The 26,771-nt window shown below is 25.1% G+C and overlaps 1 protein-coding gene across 1 annotated transcript in view; it reads left to right on the forward strand.

Moving 5' to 3' along the window:
* The window catches only part of LOC129619038 (ABC transporter H family member 2-like), a 98,482-nt gene extending 72,604 nt beyond the window's left edge, over positions 1–25,878 (forward strand). Inside the window, exon 5 of the mRNA XM_055534112.1 lies at positions 25,609–25,878. Within this exon, the coding sequence (XP_055390087.1) occupies positions 25,609–25,612 (4 nt within the window). The 3' untranslated portion in view covers positions 25,613–25,878. The remainder of the gene's footprint in view (positions 1–25,608) is intronic.
* Positions 25,879–26,771: the final 893 nt, after the last annotated feature.

The following is a 26,771-nucleotide window of genomic DNA, read 5'->3' on the forward strand; positions in this document are numbered from 1 at the left end:
GGAATCAATTCTTATAACTTTTTCTGTTTCTAAATTAACAAAATTAATTAATTGAACAATATTAGTTACAAATTGATTACAGTTAAAGGTAATATAAATTTGGCTGACAAACAGACGAAATCAAACTAAAATTAAAAAAAAAATACCATTATTTCGGTACAGAAAAAAAAACTTCATAAGAATTAAACTGCAACTGAATATTAATAATAAAATGAAAAAACAAAATTGATAATAACGTTAATATAGTGGAAATGACGATGAATTAATATAAATAATATCGAGTGCATCATCAGATAAGCATCATAGCACTTATTGCATAATTTTCTTTTTTTGTTTTTCTGTTTTTTGCTCTCCCCATATTTTACTAACTCTTTATTAAATTATTTTATTCGTGCATATATAAACAAAAAGCTTTATATAACACGTTATACATAGGTATATAAAATTTGTTGAAATTCTGAAAAACTCCTACACCCCCTCAGAAATATTTTTTTTTGTAAAACATATGGTTTTGTACATGCACTTTTAAAAAACTGTCACAATACAGGATATTGAATGCATTCTACAACCAATTTATTATTACTTGTATTTAAAAATAAAATATTAAAACAAAATAAATTACAAATTTCGAAATTGTTGAAAAATATATAGAAAAAAACAAAAATTAAAATAAAAATATAGAAAAGTAAAAATAGTTTAAATTTGCATTAAGTGGTCACATTGAATTAATATCAGTTTCAGAAAATAATAATATAATATTAAAAAATTAATAAGTAAATTTAAACATTTCAAAAATAAAATTTATGCACACCTATGTGGTATAGATAGTTGGTGACTATATTATTATATGCGAGAATATCTGTTATACACATCACGAAAATAATTATTATTATAATAATTAAAACCTATACGTATATAATAAGAATATATGATGTGTAAATGTGTGTATGAAATTCATATGCCATACAGTCATACTGAATTTTTAGTAAGCGAATTAAATTTTAATGCATTTATAATGAATATTTTAAATTAAAATTTAATGAAACTAATCTAAAATTATTTAAATAATCTTTTAATTGCTAAAATTTATATTGCTATAGCTATTTATTATACAAAAATATTTTATTCGAGTAAAATAATTTATTCAAATAAATTAACGATTAGAAAATAATAATATTTTTCATGTACCTTTTAATATAAATATTGATTAATTTGAAACACTCGCCAAATTTTACGCTTGTCGTTATAATTTGATTATTAAACTTAAATTGTGTACGTATATTACAATTAAATTTGACTCCTGAAGAAAACTAATTAAAATTTCTTAAATAACAATATCGTATTTTTTGATATTTAGGCTATTAGAACAAAAATAAAATTCCATATTTTTGATAAAGAAATTGATTTAAATATTTTGCTGGTAAATTAGTAGTTTCCAAAGCAACATTATTATAAAGGTATAATACCTCTATTGATATACACTTGTAATTTTAGAAAAATTTTAAAATAAATTTTTTTATTGTACACCATGTTGAATAAGAGAGTTCATTCAATTTTTAAAGAACATTAAAAATTATTTGATTGTCGTAAATTTAATTAAATTTAAATTTTCTGTTCTTTCGTGTAGTACTAGTTTGTATGACAGTTAGTGCTTGGCCTGTGATAATAAACTATTATCACATGCACAATTTACAATTTATTTTACATATGAACTTTACAAAAAGGTTCGATTAAATGTTTTAAATCTTTGTAATTAAAAAATACACCCATTATTAACATTTAAAGGTCATTATTACTGATACAATACCGTACGATTTTTTAAATTGAAATGAATAAAATTGAATAAAATTGCATATGTTCTGGCGTTTTGTATTATTGGATTTATTTATGATTAGAAATCTTATTTACAATTCTAAAGCCAATAATTTTTAACAGAATTTTGATGAAGTGTAATTGTACAATAGTTATATAATTGTACTTTTATTTTACAATAATTGCATTTAACATAAAATAATTTCTAATACAAATTTATTTAATATAACAAATTATTTCCAATTAAAAATAGCTATTTATCAAAGAAAAAATTATTGATATCTAGTCAATGTAGTGAAAAATTTTTTTGTGTGATCTTCATTTCTTCTCTGTTATACAATATCGTAAGTTCACGCGTTTAAAATCAAAATATGCAGTACACGAATGATATTTTAGATATTTATACAATATACAAAAATTTTTCAATATATTAAAACAAATTTTATAAAAATTCTTTTTCTATTATTTTCATTAAAATTAAATAGAAATTATTGAAAAAAATTCAAGTAAATAATTAAATTAATTATTAAAAACTTATTCTATATAAAACCATTCAATATTAAATTAGAATGTTGTGTATATGCTTTGCGAAGCAAAAGTTTGTAAAGGATGCAAATATTAAGTGGGTTATTGAGTGAATTTGAAATATTTATTAATTATAGTAGAATTTTTTTAACTTTTCAAATAACAAAAGAATTGGAAACTCGTGGAACGTAAAATCTATATTATAATTTCTGGTATTGAAACACGTTTAATTAAACTTGATGGGTTTCCTTCAAAAAATAAAAATTATATTATATTAGATTATGAATGCAATGAAAAATAGTTGCATAAAATAAAGAAATTAATTTTAATATATCACTCCTAAAGCAAAATTTTTAAATGAAATTTTCTTAATTTTTTTTTTTACTTCTTCCCTTGGGACGTCTATTATTAAGAAAAAAAGAACTATATAGGTATTAATAATATAGGTGATAGTTTAAATTTTTAAAGACTATATTGAACTACTGGCAAAATAAATATTACTAAGTTTTTATAAAATAATTAAAAAAATTTTTATAAATATCAGGATAATTCGGCGAAAACAAACATTTTGAGTGCATATCTTACAACGATGTATTTAAAAGAATTGCTTAAAAAAATACAAGAGAATAGGTGAACTTGTCTGTGTCAACTTTGTCATACCCGTACAAATAAATAATCATAAAAATTATATTATAATTCCCACTATCACTTGTTGTAAAATACATATATTATTAATATAATCGAAGTTAGTTATCACAAAGATTTTTACTGCGACTCTATTTTCATATACGTTTGTACAAAATTTCTGTACTCCAATTTCAATTGTTTCCATAAGACAGGATTGAATGACTTTTTTGAAGTTGTATTGTGGCTTCCACTACGAGTCGTGGAATTTCAACTAATTTTATAATTAAGTGGTAGTACTTTTACTAAAAAAATGTGTCCATGTTACCATATTTATTTGTAAGAATTTTCAGTACCGTACCTCAAATAGCTTATAAGATATAATCAAATAACAATTGAAGTTGTAGGACAGCGTTAGCGTCGGGACGGACAAACGAACAGACAGATGGACGGCCGGACCAGCATAACGATGAAGGGGGAAACAGAGAGAGGATATACGAACAGACAGGTAGACATACTTAAATCGGCTGAGAATTCAACGCTGATCAAAAACATAAACTTATGTTTATATGTAAGGCTATTATTTCTTAACGTTATTAACGGAAAGGCAAATTTTGTTATGTCCTTCGATTATATACCATCGAACGGGTATAATCTTCCGTATATTTTATTCTTATATATTATTTCAAGAAATATAAAAGCTTACCGGCAAAACTTAAAATAAAAATTATTTTCTATTTGGGGACAATATATCTAGGACCTTGAATACAAATAATAAAAGTTTTAAATAAAATACACTTAAGAAGAAATTTTCATTGTAGCATAATCAAAACCAAACTACTTCGAATACCCAATATATTGAGCTTTATATTTGAAAATTTCATTTAGAAAACAAAATTATTTAGGCACAATATTCAGCATACAAATCCAATAATATAATTTATTTAATATAGTCGACATACAAACATACGAACCAAAAATCAAATATGTATGCATTTGATTCGAGTATTTAATTTGATGTGGTAAAAGTTGATTGATAATACTTCAAAAAATTTTCTACTTCCTGATTTAAATTTTTAAATTGGAAAAAAAAAATTCTATACTAAATTAAAAAAAAATTCAAAACAATACCATCAAAAAAAAGATATAATGTACATATATTCTGTGCACAATATATACCTACATGCATAAATATACAAACCATAGTAAAATATTGGAAAAAAAAAGGATCAATTAAATTCCGGTATTAGTTCAACTTTATTGCATTATTCATTTTTAATTTTTGAATTACAATTGATGCGAAATATATGCATGTACCTATATGAAATCGATTTATGTTGTATATTGTACATGAGTATTGATCCTATATATACTCATACACATTATATTCAAAAATTTTATATTCAGATGCACATATTATGCATGACATACTCGTATATATAGGCACATTATAATTTATATGAATTTTTTAAAAATCATTTTTGATATTAATTTTTAAATATTTAATTAAAGTTTACATAATAAATTATAAGTTTTATATAGATGAAGTTTTTGATAGATTAAAAAATAAAAATGAATAAAAAATATAAAAGAAGAAAAAAAATAATCGTGTGGCTCAGGAAATTTATTTTGGAATTGAGGAATAATTTATGAAATATGAATTCCAATATATATAGAGAAAATATGTGTAGGTGCATTTGATTCATATATAGGGTATTATAAAGGTATGCTCTAGTTTGGAAAAAACTCTTTATTTTTTTATATATAGCTATATTCAATTAAATTTTTATTACGAAAAAAACAATATAAGAGAATAATCCCGAAAAAAAATGAAAAACTCAGAGAAAAATTCAATTTTTTTTTTTAGAATAATAAAACAATTTTCTATATGTATTTAGTTATGGTTGTATAAGTCAGGCAGGTTATTTAGTTATTTTACGAATATTTTTAATAAAAATAAAAATTTTGAATATATAAAAACTTTGATTTATAATGTATTAGATTTGGACTTAAGAGATTTATAATAAATATGATATAAGAATAATAAATTTAATATTCTTGTAATATAATAAATAAATAAATTTACTTACATGATTATTGCATGTATGTATATTGATAATATCATAGCATTTCCTGAAAATTAGATTATATTGATTTTAAGAAAAAAGTATTTATTACAAAAGTTGCAAAAGCAAAAAGTTGTAAACACAAAAAGTTGTAAATATTTTATTATAAGGCCAGGGTTTACCCATTAAACATGGATTTTGTTTCATGAGAATTGGGTAACGTTCTTTTCTATTAAAATTCATGAAATTTTAATCAAAATCAAATGAAATCATATGGTAATGTAAACTCTTAGTAATTTAAAATTGAATCTAGATTCCAAGAGATGGTTAAAACAAGTAGATTGAATTACTCCAGTCGAAAAATAGTATTCTGACGAATAAAAATATTTACACCAATGCATTTGAAAAGCTATTGCACGAACATCAACACATTTTCAAGAAATTAAATTCTACATAATGTAGCAATGTTAAAAAATTAAAAAATTAGTATAATCTTTTAATGCTATAGAACAAAGGCTGGGTACAAAACTGAGAACCACGTTCGGCTCTTTCAATAATTTTTTGTGATTCGCGACAAAAGTAGCCGATTTCCTTTTTATACCCGTACGAACGTATGTTCGAAGGGTATACTAAATTTGCCTTACCGTTTGTAACGCTAAGAAATAACGGTCTTAGATATAGACTCAAGTGTATGTTTTTGATCAGCGTCAAATTCTGAGTTCATTTAGCTTTGTCTGTCCGTCCGTCCGTCCGTCCGTCCGTCCGTCCGTCCGTCCGTCCGTCCGTCCGTCCGAACGATAACTCAAAAACTAATTGAGCTAAGTTCACCAAATTTTCACAAATGATTTATTGTAGTAAGTGCCAGAACCCTATTTAAATTGGACATGATCGGGGTACCGGTTCGGGTAGCTGCCATACAACTTCAAAATTTATTTGGCTATATCTCAGAAACTATAAAAGTTATGGTATTGAAATTTCACACAAACGAATATATTAGTAGGGCCAATATGCCACATAAAAGTCGTTGAAATTACTTGGCTCCTTCTGGTACCTGCCATACAACTTCAAAAATTATTTGGCTATATTTCAGAAACTATTAAAGCTATGGTATTGAAATGTCACACAAACGAATATATTAGTAGGGCCGATGTGTCTCGTAAAAGTCGTTGAAATTAATTGGCTCCTTCTGGTACCTGCCATACAACTTCAAAAATTATTTGGCTATATTTCAGAAACTATTAAATGTCACACAAACGAATATATTAGTAGGGCCAATGTGTCACATAAAAGTCGTTGAAATTAATTGGCTCCTTCTGGTACCTGCCATACAACTTCAAAAGTTATTTGACTATATTTCAGAAACTATTAAAGCTATGGTATTGAAATTTCACACAAGTGAATATATTAGTAGGGCCGATGTGCTTGATAAAATTCGCTAAAATTTCTTGGCTCTTTCTGGTAGGTGCCGTACAACATCAATAGTAGTTTGGCACAACCAGTATTTTGAATAACACATAGTACTTAAATTTTGCATAAATTAATATGGTAATACAGCAACTTAAAGTCATAGTCTGCCCCATAGTTAGTTATGGCACATTAGTTATTCGCACATAGGATAACAAATTCGTACGGGTATCACAGAGTTGACAAGGTCAACTCTATTTTTTTTCTCGTTTTATTTTGATGTTTTAATATTTTAAAAAATTATCATCGTTCTATTAAAATAAGAAGCAATGAAATCGTGCATAATCCCTCAACTCCAGGTCGATTTTGAATTTGTAAACTTTTATTGCAATTCTAAACAGTTAATACTGAGCTCTTGCTACGGATATAATTTTGGATTCTGGAATTTTGGATAAGTTAAATTTTTAGTGCAGGTTTGATTGCAGCTTTCAAAAAATTTCAAATTTTGAAAAGTGGCTCAAACTATCAAACAGCTAGGCCATCTGTTCTATATAAAACAAAAGTTTTTTCTATTACATCTTGCAGACGTTATCTTATTAATAAGTTTTAGAAAATTGCAGTATTCCCACTTAAATTTAAAAGATTATTTAAATAAAATACGCCATACAGAGTCAGAGTGAGTGACATTATCACGAAATTTGTCAATTGAAAACATCAATTATTTTTGAAAACATCAATTATTCAATCATTTTAATAATTGAATATCTTAAATGTTTCAAATATCTTAATCATTTTTCAAGGTTTTATCAAATTGTATTTCAGATACTGATTAAATTGTTATTGTACTTTGTTTTTTGTTTATATTATTGTAAGATTACCGAAGTAGTTGTGAAAAACACTATAATGGATCCATATAGGAAAACTCCTTTCGAATTCAACTCTTTAAACTTCGATTCGTTTCCCTTATGTATAGCAATAAGAACATTTATAGCATTAATTTATCATATAAACCTTTCTCAAATATATTTACAAATATAATAACAACCGCAATAATTAAATCTGCAATAACTCTCGACTGCATAACCTTCTGCTTTCCTTTTTGTTTCAAAAACATCACCACAACAAAATTTACAATATGTACTTAAAAAATTATGAAATTTAAATATACCTTTAGTTTCTTTTTATAAAGGATTTCCCAGTATAAGCTGCACAATATCGATTTATATAACAAAATGAAATCCTAAGATTTAGCCTAACCTTAGTTTTTAAGTGTTATTTAAAGTCAAAAATTATTGTTTTATACAGTGTTTTTTTTTACTATTCCAATATAGAGAAAACTTGAACGAATCCTTTTCACAAAAGAATTATAAATAAGCAATGTTACTATATATTAAAATATCCAAAGGAGTAGATACTTGACTTTTGTATATCTTTATTCATATCATCTACTTTTTTAACAATTTTACTTATGCTATACAACTACCTTCTAAACTTTGAATTGAAATAAATTTTTTATATCATATTGTACAACAGTATATGGAAATACTTTACCGTCTCATAAATAATAGTATGGAATAGTAACATGAGTCTGATGAAGCGGAAAAATAAAATCACAATATACAAAACACAATATCATCAAAAATAGAAAAACATAACTAAATTTTATAACTAAAAAGAGAAAAAAAAAAGTTATACAATAGGACTCTGAATAAAAAAGTATAAGAGTAATAAGAACTTTAACTATTGTTATACAAAAGTTCATATATAAGATGACATGATTATGGATTAAAGTCTGTTTTTATTTTATTTTTTTTTTTTTTTGCAGCTTCCTGCTTACACATAAGATCCTCTTTCATTCATTCTTATTCCTGAATTATGGTAAATTTAGTTTTGTTATAAAACAGGATGTTGTTATATATGGTATGGTGTTTTTCTTCCTTAACAATATAGAGTGCAGGTCGAATTTTTTACTTAGAAAAAGCGCTAAATTTATTAAAGTTTACACTGAATGATTATTAAATACACGATAACAATAATTCGAAAAGAATTACAACTATAATGCAAGAATATTTATACTTCAATACCAAATTTCTGAATCCCGAACGCTAAGTAAGGCTAGACCGAGAATATACATATTAGTACCTAAAAATTTAGTAGCATTAAACGCGATACATTACAATTTCCTAGATTTCATATTCGAGTTTGGGTTTTAGAGCAAATTTTTGCTTGGTTCTCGTTTTTGTTCTGGATTGATTTAATATATTATTTTCATTTTTCCTTTTGGTTAGGGAAAAATTATCATTCAAACGCATTCAAATATTTTTTTGATGATTAATTTAAGATTACGCTTGAATGTTGTAATTGTTTCCAAAAACAAACGCTTTTCTATATACATAAATTTTCGCTAAATGTTTTATTGAACTTCGAAAACATTTAGTTCTAAAATCGAATATAACGCCCAACACTTATTGCAGTTAATTGCATTCGTGTGTAACAAACAACTTATACGATTTAATTTTAAAATTTAATCTTAAAATATCCTATAATTTACTTATAATAATAAAGAAACTTACTGTCACACTTTCATAAGTTTTATCCATACAAAAGTTTTTTTTTTTGTTTTTCTTTAGTTTTTTTACCATATATAAGATGCGAATCCTTTTGTTACAAATTTAGTTTTTATATAGGTTTATGTCATTTTGCCCCAAGTTTATTGTTACACTTTATATTTTCTTTTTCTCTTAATATTGCGTAATTGTAAATTTTCTTTAACAACTTTACTATAGACGTCTGTTTCTGTTCCTATTTCCTTCTATGTTCTTTGTTACAAGATTACAACATATTACATACGAGTACAAGCACCGAGGTACTTGCATAACATTAAATATATGAATGTGTTTGTGTAAGTTTTTGTTTATACTTAATTTTACCTTTATCCTATACTACATATAATAATTTGTTCTTATTTTGTGTGGGACAAATCGTTTCTTATTCTCTAATAAAAGAATAGAAAATAAAATAAACAAACGACAAACACTTTGTTGTATTTTCTTAACTTTTCCTTAGATGTTGAAAATAATTTCTTTAGCAGTATTTTTAAGTTCTTTTGTATTATTCTCAAAATGTTTTATGTTACTATTTTATATGTCACGGTTATATTATGCTACTTTATGTCATTCACTTTAAATAATTTGTTATATATGAACTTTTATATTACAAATTTTTGTATTTTGTCTGTATTTTAATAAAAGAGAGGGAAGAAAATAATTTTTTATCATCCGTCGTCTTTTCTTATATGCATAGTTTGAAGATTTAAATGGCGCATAAAATTTTCTATACTATTGTTATATCAGACCATTAAAAAACTGGAAAAGCGAATTGAAAAGACTTAATCAAAAATGAAATTATTTTAAAAATTTATGATGAAATTAAATTAAGAAAAAAAAACAACACAACCGAAAAATATTAGAAGTTCCATATGAAAATACAAAAGAAATAAATTTTCGGTGAAATAACAAGAAATTATAAGAAATTAGTGAAATGAATTGTCAGAATTTGAATAACAATGGCAAATGATAACTACTGTCACAAAATTATTGTGATTTGATATCGTGTAGTTTAAAGAAGGAAAATTAATTTTTAAGAAAAATTTTTTGATATTACGGGATTTATTATAGTCTAATTTGTGATCTAACGTTACATTATGATTTAATGTTACGTGAAGCTAATAATTTAAGAAAAATGTAGGTATCTATGAGTGAAATTTATTTATAATTCTAAATTTGTATAAAATTTACAGCAGATTGAAGAAATTATATTGAGTTCTCAAAGATCGTAGATTAAATGAACTGAGTAACATGATATTATAATAAAACAATTATACGCACATTATGTACACACAAGTGTATAAAATCTTTATTTACTAGTTTATAAAATCCAGTACATTGTATACAATCTAATGAGCTCTAACATTGTATGAACAAAATGAGAAGAAAATTGTTATAAAAAAAAATTCGTAACAAGAATTAGAGTCGGTATTATACTTGAATTTTTTACGCAAATAGAACACCATCATTGAAAACCCTATCAGCTTGCTTTTGAATATTATAGTTATAGCAAATATTTTTAATGTTTGAAAAAGTGACGTCTTGTGCTAATAGTAATTTCATTTAATTGCAATATTTTAAAAGATAATAACGCATACCAGTAGTTTTAATATTTACAATATTATTAATAAAGTTGTAGTACTTAAATTTTTCTTAAATTCAATTTGTTTTTTCGATACTTGGACGAACAGATTCGCTTTTGATCTTCTTCTAATCTATGCTATATAACATTTTCAGAATTTTAAAAAAATCGATTTCAGAATCTCCAAAAAACTATTTGCGGATAACTATAAGCAACTAGAAGCTTTAACTTTAGTTCTGATGGACCATATGCACATCAAGAAACAAATTTTTCTTTTGTGACGGATTAAATAAAATTCAACATAATTAGATCGTAATTATTACTCGAAATTTACTTAATTATTGACTTACTTCATTTGAACACTGTATATTGTGTAATAACTCGCTAGATTCCTGATTCACAATAGTGTACAATAAGAAAATATATAAATAATCAATTAAGCAAATGTCTAGATGAAGTCTGTTCTGCAATATAATTATTAGCATTTTTAACAGGAATACCTACATATATTTTTCATAACAATAGTTCATTTATAACGATTTAAAATAAAAGGTATAAATTACTTATTGTTTCATGAGGAAAATAAAAGAAAAAAAATTTAAAAAAATATTAATGTTCTCTAGTTAACATTGAAAGGCAATAAATTGCATAACTATAGTGCAGGACTAGAAATTTCTTTATTATTACCATTCTTATTACTTAAAATCCCATATATTCCAGGTAATTGTACAGAGCACTTCTTACATATTTTCATTGAAATTGGTGTATAACTTAAGGACTATAAATATTAAATAATGAGCAATAAGGTTAAAAATTATTTTTTATAATATTTTACTTTAAAAAGTAAAATGGGTTACCAAATTCACTTTTGTCGGACTGCATTGATGCAAAAAAAATTTATGGTAAATTTTTGCATTGAATTTATTTTGATAAAAATATAAATTAAAGTAGCTTTATACAAACGTTACGATTTCAAAAATTGAAAATTCTGCCATAATCCTCAAATATTCTAATCTTTAACCCTTTGAGTCTACTTTTTCTAATAAAAATTATCAGTTTACCTAGGCTTTTCAATGAAGCGGACGAATACGGTAAAAATTATTAATGCTTAAAAATATATGTATATTTATTTTCAAAAAAAAATTGCAAATGTTCATATGGCAACCCTAGAATTCGCTTTAAACTTCAAGGCATACAAAATTTTTATAGGTAGAGTTCTTCCACATAGGGGATATAGTTTGGCAGGAAATTATTAGATTTTCTGAAATATGTTTGAAATCATAAGGAAATAATTGAGTACACCGATATAAGTATTTTGTTCACAGAACAGAACCAAAAAATAAAGTACTTATGAATGTGTTTGAATAGCAGACTTAATATTGTAGTGACGGCATTTCAGTGAATGTAAGATTGGTATTCGTATGTTCAACAATTAACTCAAATTCAGGGTGTTACAAATAAAATAACAAATTTTTAATACCTATTCTAATAAACTATAAACTTTATTAAATATCAGACCATAAAAAAAATTTTCTGAACAGCATTATTGAAATAGAGATGCAATAATATACAAGAAGTTGCAAAAATCATAATTAAAATTTTTCTATTCATACCTAATGATCTCTTACATAATCTTGTTGTAAATAGTAAGGAAAACATGAATAAAAGAGGATTTATAAAATCTAGCATTGGAGATTAATGTTGTAAAGGGGAATCCGTTTTAGGAATAAAACGCAGCTACTAATTTAGGATCAATTTATCTTTATCAAATAATACTGTACTTCAGTTCGCAACCTGTACTTCCAATCGCAGTAACTATTTACTTGATATTTTTTAATTTTAGCCATTTAGATCCGTATTCGCTGTTTTGTTTCATGTTGTTTATAGATCATATTGCTGTTTCGTAAGTAAAACATATCAAGAGTTTTCTTTGGTACATTGACATAAATAAGAATTTAGATCTTTGTTCGCAAGTAAAAAAATTTTCCACAATAGGCTTCTATCGCAACCGGTTTAAATTTTTTTAAAAAAAGAATTTGCTTTTTGGCTGACACAATTAAAATTTGGTATGAGTTTGGCTTTGTCAGCTATAACGATCCTTTCGCCAAGCATGTTGTGGAAAAGTGGTAAAATACGCTATTCAACCAGCAAGCTTCATAACACTTACTACTTAGCTCAGATACTTATTTTAATTAAATTATTACATAATGGCAGGGATCGAAAAATTTATTGAAATTCAGAAATTCTCGATTGCGTCCTTTTACTTTTATAATAACACTGTTTAGCGCAGATTTTATGCTTTGCGTAACAATTAAGAATGAACACTTGAATAATAATGAAATTACCAAATACTATAAAGTTTTCAGAAAACAATTTTTCGTTTCTATAACTTACTTTTATAACTTAGGACATTCCAGCTGTCTTCTCTACCAGTTAGTCGCCGTACAAGAGTCAAATGAAACATCTTGCATATTAATGCATATGAGCAATAACGACATTTGTAAACATATGCATAAATTTGTGTATTTTGTGATATTCTGCTCAAAATTATGCGAATTTTAAGGAACCGTCATGCTAATAGTTAATCTTACATAATTTAATATTAAAATTTGAGATGCACTTCTGATGTTGAATAAAACATTTCATAAGCAAAATAATGACTCTTACTTCTTGACTATTATACAAGTATAAAAAAAATAATAAATTTCCTTTCCTCAGTTTTTCTTGTTTTGCACACACGTCATATTAAATATTCTTAATAAGGTACTTCAACAGATAATACAGGTACGAAGTTATCCTTGAAATATATTATGAAAAAAATACAAAACGAATATACAAAAAATATGGAAAAAATTTTTTTTTCATTTTTAATTATTCATTTATATTCTGATAAATTATGCAGATGAACTCCTTTTTATAAAGAATATCTCTTAAGAGTATACGAGTATATGCCCGCATTTCTTATACATTAGATTAAGCGTTCTAATATAAAATTTAAAGAAAACTTCAAAATGAACAGAATTTCAAAATGTTCAAAGAAAAAAATTTTTCATTTTTTATTTTTTCTTGGTTCTCTTTAAACGAAGCTCTAACGGAATTCAAATTATTGCAATTTTTTTTTTTTCAACAACAAGATTTTGAAGAAAATCAAAAAGATTTCTAATTTAATTATAAACAAGCAGTAGTATGATTTTAAAAAATAATTTGAACTTTAAAGTGAATGAATTTTATAAAATTTATTCTTGGTAAAAACTTGGTTTACAAATTTTTTTTTCAACAATTTCAAAATAGTCTGAGTAAATTAAAAAAATTTTCATAGCACCTCACATTGTGAAAATTTATGGCACGAATATTTTGTTAACCCTTATATATAGCTTCTGAGGGAAGCACTAAGCTGCAGAAAGAATGACGGTATTCTAAATTTGAACTATGTAAGAAAGCTACTGCGAAATCAATCTGTTTTGCAAAATAAGCATAAGTTTTTCATTTTTCGATTTATCTATTAACTATCTATTGAATCTATTGAATAATCTATTGAATATTGTTATGAAAATAATCAAAGTATTGAAAATTTCAAATTAGTTGTCTTTAAATATTATTTGACGTGAATAGAGTCGAATAGAAGAGTTAATTTTTAGGATGTTAAATAAGCCGCAAAGCACCATTTAAATCTATTTTCCACCTAATATTTAAGTACCAGCCTGGGCTTCAAAATATTAACCTGAAAAACTTGAAGTTTTTAGTTTATAACAAATTTTTGGTTTCATATATTTTGAATAAAACAAATAAAATTTCACAATTATCGCAATTGAACTTATGCCATAATATCTTAATACCAATAATAAAAGAAAATTATGTTATAAATGCTTTTTAAGCTTCGCATAATCAACAGTAATTGTTACAGTGAGTTGCCATTTCTTTTTTTTTTGACAAAAACATATTGACAAAACCCTATACAAATAATCTACTTAGTTTGATGATAATTTGTTCCCTAATCCTTTTTTAAACAATACAAAACAATATTAATTTGAATAATAACCGCAAATAACATTTTCTAATTATCACAAATTACCATTAAATTTTGCAATTTGAGTACAGGAAATTCAGCCAAACGGATATTAGTTAGTGCTACTGTTATTACTACAGTGCATGTAGGAAGAAAAATAAATCTTATTGAATAAAGTTAACAATATTATAATGTAGAAATGAATTGCATAGAAAGGAAATTATTACCTACACTCATGATAGCGAGTAAAAAAAGTATTACTTACATAGTAAGATTGCCAACTAACGGGTTAATTTTGGCACTGCATATTATTTCTGAAACACTCGACCTTTTTTTTTTATTCCGGTTACTCCGCAACTTGAGAGCTTAGGGCTTTAACTTCAAGTCTCTATTCTTCTCTGTTCATCACTAGTTCTTCTAGTTCATTCAACGAGATTCCATATCTATTTAGTACTGCTCTTCTATATGTTATTCTGGGTCTACCTCTAACGGCAGCCAGGAATGATGTGCCGCCAACGATGTCCTGTAGTCATTTTTAATTACAAATTTTTAAAATTATAAATTATTAAGAGATAATACAATTAACTTTAATATAGCATCGAAAGTCAAATTAGAAAACAAATTATCGAGAGAATTTCAGCTCGCCTAGCGAATTGTATATAATTTTTCCTATGCAACCTCAAAAAGAATCGCTCTAATTTTCATAATCTCTTGGTCGTATCAAAAAAAAAACTAATGACGAAAATTGTTATTATATCTATACGAATTAATAATATTTTTGATTTTCCATGTCATCCGACTTCCTGATAAAGCACAAGTTTGAACTTATACAGAGCTTTATACTAATTTTCAAATCTGTATTATATGGTAATTGGTAACTCATTTAAAAAAAAAAGATAAAAAATGTTTCAAAAATCTCCCAAATTAATGTAATCCTATTTTAGATTTTTTCTGATTTTGATAATTTTATGCTCTCTTTCTTCTTATTTTTATGTATTTAATATGGGAAATTACTGTAACAACAGGATTATCATAATAAACATATTTATTTATCCATATGGACAATATGAACCCCGTCAAACTCCTTCTATTTCACTTTTACCATATCAATTCATTTCCCTTTCTCTTCGATTCCTTTATAGAATAGGATAAGTTTATAACTTATTATTATGTAGCAGCAAGCAAATATCGTTCCATAATTTTAATATAAATTTTGAAGAGAAGCTAACAAACCAATAATAACAATCCTATATGTATATGTATATACAAACATTTTCGAATATTTTATTCCAAACATGTTCCACTGTATATGAATATGAAATTTAAAAAAAAAATGGAAACGAGAATAACTTCTATATGATACAGGATAATATTTTTGTGTTTACTGCTCAGCATTTAATTTAAACATGCTATATAATAGCTATCTAAGGATATTATTTAGATTTGAATTTTTTGAATTTTGTTGGGTGTTATGTATTTGTACTGTATTTGTGTTAAAAAAAAATCTTCTTTTCAAATTTTTCTATATGGAATTTTTATGGATTCAAAAGAACTCAAATCTCATTTTAGATTTTTTATTATTTTTTTACATTGCTCTTTTGATGCTTCCAACAATTTTTACTGAATTCCAAATTAACTTCTTTTTCTCATTGTAATTTGTATATATACATACATACATATATTTGTATTGATTAATGAGTACAGCTAGGATAATGTAAAATGCATTTTAATTTTTATCCTAATAACTGCTATTTGTTCTAAGATATTGAGTTACTATGAGACATACAATATTGAAAATATTACCAAGTTTAAGGATTACTTCTTATAAAGTTCAAATTAAGTAACTTTTAAATTGTTATGAGATATTTATAATAAGGTTATCTATTTTCACATTAAATTTTGTTGCCAAGAATTTTTATTGTTCACTATTAAATGCATTATTCGGGAATGTATACGGACATAGAGAATCTCTCAAGGCAGCATTTTTCTCTAAGAAAGCCGTAAGACATCTAATTGAGAAAAATTTCAATAGAAATAAAAATTTAATAATATTAATTGAAAAATTATATTAGCAATAGAACGTTCCAAAATTATTTTATGTGTAATTGTGTTTGTAAAATCTAAAAGTAAAAGCTTTAATTTTAGTTTAAAAATTGAGCATTACTTAGAAAAGATGGAGTGGTTACATTGACAATCGACAATTTTATACAATGCCAATATATTTTTTATAGAAATTTTGCTTGCAATTGCAAAAATACTATACCAACCGAGCAGCCAGCGGAAGGTCACAAGACCCAGTTAATTAAGACAGCAATATTTAGTGTTTCAGTTATAATACCAGAGCAGCACTGACATTACTGTGGCATGATTATTGCAAACAATTTTTTAAAATTTCAAATTTTTAAAGATTTGCATAATATGCACAAGAAATAAATATGAGCCCAATAACAAGTGCTGTATACTTCCGCTTTACATAAATACAATAATGTCTAATCTTATTGGTAACATTTTCTCTATGTAATTTAAAAATTGTTTTTTTGTTTTTATTCTGCTTTTAATGCAAGCCTATACCAAATCATAAACAATAATATACTATCAAAATACTGTAATTACAATAACAAAAAACAAAAAGAAAAAAACCCCTATAAAAATGAGAGAATAATTTGACCACCAAAGGATTTAAATGACTTCTAATAATCACCATTGAGCTTTATGTGTGGGTTCTCAAACTTTTTTATAATTCCCTGCCGTTTAATGTCTCGTTTATTAAGTTAATTTAATGATTGTACCCATAGTCAAAAGTGCATGCATGCCCGCTCATCAAACATGTACATATGTATATATTATGTATGTACAAAATACTCATTTCAAACAGTGTATACTAACGTTTGTTACCATACACGGTGTTGGTCGTTTCTTCTTCTCTTATATTATTGTATAACCTATTATAAAATAAGCCGATCTATCTTCATATTGTGATGTGAAATGCAGAAATGACATATCAAGAAATATTATACTGTGATTCTTTTACTAACGTCATAATCATTAAAAGCATTAATAATAAAAAATAAAAGAAAAATAGGAGAAAAAAAAATTACAATTTTAAAAAGAATTAAAATTAAATTTCACAGTATTTAAAACCCTATTTTTGTTAACATCTTCTATTTTCAATCGAATCAATGGAATCTTTTCAATTTACACTTCTTCTTTGATGCAATCAATTCTTTCATATTAAATTTCCAATAATAGAGGTCTTAATAAAGATTTTTAAACAATAAGATATCGAATTTCCTTTTTAATAGAATATTTTTTATTTTGAAAACTTTACACTTAAAAATAGCAAAATTTTGTGTTGAAGAGTGTTGGTTTCTGGAGGAAAAGCATAAATTTTCGTAAAATAAAGATAAATGTAGCTATAATTTTAACATAAGATACGGTACCCAAGCATGGTATTTATTTAATAATTGCAAAAATTGGGTCTTTATAGTTAAACTGCATACAGACAGTTTCCTTTCGTCAAGTTCCCAATAGGTATTTTTAGACACAATCGCTTCTTCAAATGAACTGCCATTCGTGGTGGATTGTATGCAATTACAGATAGCAGTCGCGTATGACAAAGTATGTGGCAAATTTTTTTAAAAATTGCCTAAATTAATATGAATTTATCCTTGGAACATTTTACAAAAGTTAATTTAAGTCAATCATAAGAATTTTTAAGAATTTGTTTGCTATTAGGTCGAACTGTAATTAAGACCTAGGATATAATAATAACTATAATCTAAGAACAGTTAAAAAAATTTAATAACATTTAGCATCATGTATGTAAGCTCCCACCGTAACTAAAATTCAATATTTATAATATAATCTACATTTAGGATTGAGGAAGAAACTTTTTTTGAGTGTACTGCGACCGCAGGTAACGCATTAATTTATGGTCATCTTAATACAAACCAAAGCAAAATGAAAAAAAGTTTCAATATTAAATTGAAAATTTAATCATTAAAAGCAAAAACAAAATAGAAGAATTGAAATGGAAGCTGTGCCATATTTGATATGCTGTAGTCAGTGTGATACGATGATTTTATTTTTGCCTATATGAAAAGAAAAATAATAATGCCATTTTGTTTTCTTTTTTATTTATTTATTAGGTATAGATTTGTTTTCTGCCATAATAAATATTAGAGGCTTAAATTTAATTTGTTTAATATTAACCAATTATGGAAAAGTCGTTGAAGGTTTTAAGGTTAAGCTTTTTGTTTAAATAAAAACCAAAATTGATACCTGCCTGCGTTTACCACAAAATATCAATAAATTCTCTAATTCATTAAAACTATTTTTGTATTCTTCTATTTGAGTCGACATTTTCTCTATATAATGTATTGATATTTTTATATAAACTGATTTAAATTAATTTATGGTGAGAGAATTCAAGAAGAAAAAAAAAATCCATAAAATTTTTTTGCCTTTTGTATCTTTTAAGCCCACATTTGCTCAATAATTGCCATTTAAAAGACAATAAAGCCATATTTGAAGGTATAAACTGGGAGATTACGCATAGAGGCAAGTTTAGTAGATTTGTTTCTATTTTGGAAAACTATTGTTTGTACCAGTACAATAAATATGTTTGTTTGTGTATTAAATTTTGGAATATTTGTCCTAAACTAATTTCTTTATTTCTGTCAAAAATGTCTTACGAAAAGTTGTAGTAATTGAATTTATTGAAATGTATTGTGTTAATTAATAATAAGCTACTTACGATACGGCCCCTTATTATTAATTAATACCAGTATTTTATATTTAATGCATGAGCCTGTGATGAGCATATTGAGAAGAGTTGTAATTTAATATAGTTTTTTCTCAGAATTCGGTTGTAATTTAATAAAGTAGTGCAAACTACAATTAGTTTTCGGCATGAGTAATAATGAAGTTGAAAGTGTAACAATTTCTTGAATTCAAGATAAGACAGTCTTTTCTTTAACACGTGTATGAACAGTTTCTGGTTTGATACAGATTTTATTGAGATATCAATTTAATTTACCCCTCAGCGGTCATTTACTTAATTTATTTTAAAATTTATGCGATTTTTTTTAAGTTTGTCAAAACTATGTCTTTGTTTTCCAATACTCGTATAAATTTAACAAAAAGCACATAATTTCGCCTGACGAACAACCTCAATTTGCAAGATTAACTCAAAACATTAATTTTTAATTACATATAGTAACAAAAATTAACTAAGAATAATTTTAAATTTATTTTCATAAGAATAGCATCACAAAATATGGCGCCTTAATAAGTTATGCAAATAGGTGTATTTTAAAAAATTCTAAATCACTACATAATTAACTAGCTTCATTACTTTTTTTTAACATAATTTAAAATCTAAAATAGTTAAGAAAACAGGTACCTTCTATCCATATACTAAATTGTCTTTGTTAATAATATTTCATCTACAAAATATATACAAATTTTATTCCAAATTAAAATCGTTTTTCTTTTTGTTTTACTCCAGTAGGTCTTAAAACATGCTTTTAATTTGTTTTATACAAAATAAAATTGATTGTAACATCACCATATTTAGATGTTAAGTAGAAAAGTCACTTTGTATATTGTTTTCATTTACATATGTACATCGAATAATTCAAAATAAAGAACAAACTTAATCAATTAATTTCTTAAAGATGATTAAGAGACTGACTGAACACGCTCTGATGTCTGAAGACAAAGAAGATCGACAACAAATAATATATATAGAGAAATAAAGGAACAAGAAACGTAAATAATTAATTTAATAGTTTTGTATATTTAAAAACCAAAAAAAAAAACATCAAACGAAAATTGTACGACTGTGACTGTCATTGACATTTTATTTTCAATTCTTGAAAGAAAGAACGACCATATAGTGAAAGGTGAAAAAGAAAAAATTATTGAAAGAGAGAACGTTACTTTCTCGATTGGGTGAATTTTTTTTCTTTATAGATTTCTGTGATTCCGAATAAGAAGGGCTGAAGTCGAATCCTATTACAAATTAGAATTTCTCATAGTGCGTTCAATCTTCATTCTTGCCAAATAATCAATATATAATATGTCTAGTACTAAATGTACAGGCATGAATTCCGAATGTAAATTGCCAAAAATTAAAGTTTTTTTTTCAATAAGAACTTAATTGAACTATTTAATTTTGATAACAATACCTACTTTTTACTGATGATACTATTTCTTATCTCTTAGAACATTATATCCGTGCCTTGTTCATTAATAAAGGGAATAAATTATCTACAGTAGAATGTATAGCTTAATATGAGAAAAAATTTATAGAGTCTTATTTTTTGAGTGTTCTTGCTTTATAATCCCCTCTTTCACTCAACTACTTCACAACATTCTACTAACTAACAAGTTTGCGTCCATACTTACATATACAACAGACTTGCACAAAATGTGAACTAATAAATGTGAGAAGGAGTTGAAATAATCGAATTGTTCATTTGATCAGGCCCGATTCTGACTTATTCGACACCTTTCGTGGTGTCCTAATAGTGCTCTTATTCGACTTGTATTTAAAAATAATTTCCACCATTTCTTAAGCGGGAAAATAAAAATTTTAAAATCGCCTCTAAAACTTACATATGTACATTCCTATTGAATATGAAAACATGAAAGTAAATCAAATAAATCCAACGAAGCATAAAAATCATTTCATTCGTTTATTTTTTCTTTTCTCGTACTCGTTCGTCTCATTTTATTTTATTTCTTCATTGTACCTACCTACCTACCTATCTAAATATTACACGTATAACCTTACCTATATACGAGTACCATATCACTACAAATACTGTAGTCAAGAATCATATACAAAAAATAACTGACATTCCTTTCAAGTAATTCGATTTGACTATTTTTACAGTTGTTATAAATATTATGTTGGGCATTCTATAAATTCTTTTTTCCATTCTTATTTCTGGAACTATAAATGCAAAGGTTTTAAAATCTTATTTTATTTTATCTCAATTTTTTTTTAATTTTTGATTATTTTATTATAAATCGCGTAGTTATATAAATGTTATTTCTGTTTTTTATTTTTGGTAGGTACCTTATATACCACCTATGTATTAAAAGATATATTATAAAGACAACATAAACAACACACGATTTACACGGGCAATTAAAGCGTTAAAAGAACATAAAATAGAATTAAGAAGTATAAGAGCAAAGTACGAATGGAAAAAAAAAATTAAGAATACGTTGAATATCAAGAGTAACAAGAAAATGTTGATATGCGCCGGAGACCGCCAATAGGTATTTTTTTTTAATATCAAAATGTCATGACGGGGCTCCACACGTTCAATATAGTTTTGGTTATAAAATGCTTACTATTATATTTTGGAGTTGCTAAATTTTCTAAAATAACACAGATTATTTTACTTAAAATACGAATATATTAAGAGATGGAGGTTTCTGGGCAACAGCTTCCTCGCAACAAAAATGCTGCAAACAATCAATTTCCATAAGATTCGGGACTAAATTTATCGAATTGCGACGCCAGTAAAAACGTATGAGTTTTTATTAAATAAATTGAAATTAATTTTAGGCTGGTAAAAACCCCTTCTCTTTTGTAGTCGTGAGAAATTTGCAACTCATATCTCTATCTACATTCTATTAATACTTAAAATTGGCGTTGTCATTTAATTCGTACCTCGCAGTTGGGAATACCTAGGAAATAATCAGTCTGTAGGGAATTTTTTCGAATTAGTACCAACATTTCAATTTTACTTATAATATTGATTATAGTTTTTAGTTTATAAAATTGGACAAGTCTGTTTCTCATTTATTATCTATTGAAATTCAGATCTCATTATCAATTTCAAGCTATACTTGATAAATCCTTTTTTTGCAACAAAATTATTTATTCAATACAATTTATTTCAACGACTGTAGAATTTTGCAGTTAAAGTTAATATTGTCCTAATTTAAAAAATTATTATTGAGAGCTTCCTCAATTTCATAACAGGCAGATTTCTACGCATAACCTTTATTCTATTATTTAACAGTTCTGTTCATTTAAACTTTATAAAAATTAACTTGAAATTATTTCTAAATTCTTCCAAATTATTGAGATTTTTTTTTTGTTATATAACATTTATGTAACTTCAGAAAACTGGGGTAGTACGGCAACCTTTGATCATATCACATATTGAGATAATTGTATTTTTTTTTAGCTATAAATTAAATATAATTAAATTGAACTTAAAACCAGGAAGCTGATATAAGTACCACATATAATGAGACCAAAAATTTGTTTTGTTTTATAATATAATTCTTTTTTTTTATTAAATTTTTCAAATCCAACTTTTTTGTTCTTGTTATGCATAATTTTCTTATTCCCCTTCATTTTTCTCGTATACACTCTGCACAATTACACAAACACACTTACAAAAAAACAAAAACGAACCCAAAGAAAAACAGAAACTTGATTTTTTTTTTTTGAAACTGTTGAACCATACTTTGTTTATTACTTTGCATTCTTAAATACAAAAAAAGATAAATTTTCATTTAATTAAAAATAAATAAGAGAGAGAAAAACAGAAAAATTGTGTTCGCTTAAAACTAAGTCACAACATGGTATCTGGAATTGCGCATAACAATAACAATAATACTTTAATAATAAATAAAAGGTGATAATGTGTTTAAAAGTACCTTCAAAACACAAAAGAGAGAAAACTAACAATAAAAAGAATATTAAAATTCACTGATGTAAAGATAGAAAAATAATTAGATTGATCGTGTGTATGTTTGTGCATTGATATGGAAAATACAATATTACGAGTATGAGCAACAAAACATTAAATTAGAGAAATAAAATTGAGCACATTCTCGTCGCTCCATAATACTCGTATGTTAAAAACATAAAGAATAACACTCTTTTTAATACTTACTGCAAATTTTAATTGAGTTTTTTTTCCTTGTTTTTTTTTTTGTGTTATATTGTTGAATGAGAATTTATTGAATGAGAAATAATTCCAGTTTGCCTTTTTTATATTGTGAATTGCGACAATATTATCATTGTTAAAAATTGTTACTGCTATTGCATACAAAATGAATATTGTTAATTGAATTCGTGTACGATTTTTATATCTAAACGTAGAATTAACGTAGAAAATAAATAGGTTATTTTTGAGATTTTAAGGATTCGATTACAAATAAAATGCAACTGAATAAAAATATATTAATCAAATAGTATAATAGAAAATTTCAGGAATTTTATGTGTGGATGTAAGTATGCAGATTTTGTGAATTCGCATTATACATTCGCATTAGTGTTTTAATTCGATTGTTATACCTTTATTTATAAGAATCACAGCATTTTTGGGATTAAACTTTATTCACAACCGCATTGGATAATCAAATGGTATTGCTTTCACACAAATATTTTTGTGCTTATATCATATAAGTGCTTAAAACTTGCTGCAGTATCTATGTCATGTCCAATAACCATGGAGTAAATGAAAGGGTAAATAATTATCCATTATAATTTCTAACTATTATCCAGAAATTATAATTGCAATACATTCGGATATGTGCTGTTCACATTTATTTTTTCTAAAGTTATTGTCATGGCAAAAACAAAATATTTTTTTTTGGTAATAAATTAGTGTTAATCAATATTAATGTGTATGATATATGAGAATTGTATATGCACAAATAAATAAATCATGTTAAGCATATACATAATTAACATATTTTTAAGAAACTGTAACGTTATATTCGTCAAGTATTGGAATTTAGAAATTTATTGTTTTAAATGCTGCAACACTGTTTTTGGCGAGGATTAATATTTGGTTAGAATTAAAATATTAAAGAGAGTGAAACTTATTTTTAAAACAAATTGTGTGAATTTATAAAAAACAAGTTTCCACAACACAAAAGTTTTGATTAGTGGCATAATTGCATAATTGCATAATTACGAAATACATATTCAAATTGCCTATGTAATATTGTTATTTTGTTTTTTTATGTTTAGAATATTCATAAAATTTCCTTTTCCAAATGTAAGTAGGGAAATGATAAAGATTCACATTTTTCAGCAACATTTAATAAAAAAGATGTTTATTTTCCCTGCACAGTTAACATTATTTTTGTATTTTCTAAAAAAACTGGGATATTTTTTTTCCCATGTAAACAAAATGTTGATTTAAATTCTAAAAAGTTTATTATCATATCATAAAACAAATGTTTATAAACAAAAACAATGCTATCAATAATTTTTTTTTTATTCGAAAGAAAAGCATTGGGAAATTTTTAAACCTGATAAGAAATTCAGGAAATTTTTTTACATTTATCGGAAATTTTGCAGTTCTTTGAATCATCCAAAAAGGATATTATGACTTTTCATTGGAATATTATTTCTAACAATATTGTAGCAAAGATTGTGAAGCAGCTCTTAATTGCAACATTATTTCGAAACAATTTGTAAAATTGCATTTTTATTGATAGTGTTTCAAAGTCAATGTTGTTCAACAAAATGAGAAAAAAAATAAAATAGTAAGAAAAAATGTGACTTTGTTAAAAAATATTTTTTAATTAGAAAAAATTTCTTTGTCACATATTCTAGCATGTCAAATACAGAGGGTATTTTAGGAAATTATAAGGAACAATTCAAGTTTTTTTTGCAAGTTCCAAAAACCGTACCAGATCCGCTAAATCTCTGTATGTATACGAGTATATATAAGATTCGTTAGATTTTACAACAATACTTGGATATGATTACTAAGATTTATTAAACTTATAATATGATATTTACTTGCATGTAGGTCCTTACACAATATAACCAAGTTTATAATAAGAATAAGGATAATTAAAAGCTGGATGATTATTTTACATTAAACTTTTTCCTATTTTCAAATTTTTGATTATTATTTCCAAAATTCAAAACTATGAAATTTACTTAAATACTTTGACTAATTAAATTTTTTATTCTTTTTTTTCTAGGTAAGTAGCACGTGCTAATAATTGTTCAGGATAATTTAAAAGAAAATTCTTAGTGCAATGCGAATAATTATGTGGAAAAAAAAATCATGTGCAAATGGTTCAGTGGATTCCAATCTGAAAATGATTTCATTGTCGGCAAAATAATAAAAGAAATTATTTAAAAAAAAAATAATTTGATAATAATGAAATATTTATTAAAAATAAGATTTTTGAAAGCAAACAAATAAATGAATAAATAAATTAAGGAATCAAAAAATTTAAAGTTTAAAAAATTAAAAATAAAAATTAAAACACAATGATGAAAAATTAATTATTGCATTCAATATTAAGTAAAAATTGAATTTTAAAAGTGAAAATTATGATAATAATATAAAATATTGAATTAAAAATAATTACAATTATAAAAGTTAAACAAATTATTGTATAAATGTGTCATCAAAAATGGTAAAGGAAGTGTGGAAATGGTAACTTTTATTTGAAATTAAATTCTTAAATATTTAAAATATGGAGTTGAAGAACTAAAATTGAATCATTATTTCTATAATATCATAAGCTATTTTAATTTTAAGATTTTAAAATGAATTTTAATTTTAAGTAATTTCTTAGCATTATAATGATTTCTGTATATTAAAATATTTCCGTATACTCGTACATATTTCGAATTCTAATTCATAACATCTATAAATTTTAAATAGTCATATGATGACAATAAAAAAAATTTTATATGAAATTTATTTGAGGATTGCCTAAGCATGAAGATAATCTGAAACTAACCTAAATTATGTTGGTCGATAAAAGTATCGTATAGGTTACCAATAACAACCATAACTTTTATCAATGTCGAAAATTTTTTGTTTCAAAATAGTGAATGAAAAGCTAAATTCGTATACATATAATTTAAGCGTTGCAACCGCTCACTTATAAAATACAATTATGCTAATCAGTTAATAGCGACTCTATGGTCAAATTCTTTTATATAAAATAATAGACCTATACAGCATTTAACAGTTTCGGTTACATAATTAAATTCATTTTTAAAATCTAATTGTGAATTACTTCTCCAACTGTTCAACTTTGTGCAAATTAAATTAGTAAAAATAATTTTATCTGTTTTTTTATTTATCACAAGAGCACACCCTAGAATATTCCTAAATTGACTCAAA

Source organism: Condylostylus longicornis, unplaced genomic scaffold, assembly GCF_029603195.1.
Source record: "Condylostylus longicornis isolate FDR11 unplaced genomic scaffold, ASM2960319v2 ptg000010l, whole genome shotgun sequence".
In the NCBI taxonomy this organism is placed as follows: Eukaryota; Metazoa; Arthropoda; class Insecta; order Diptera; family Dolichopodidae; genus Condylostylus; species Condylostylus longicornis.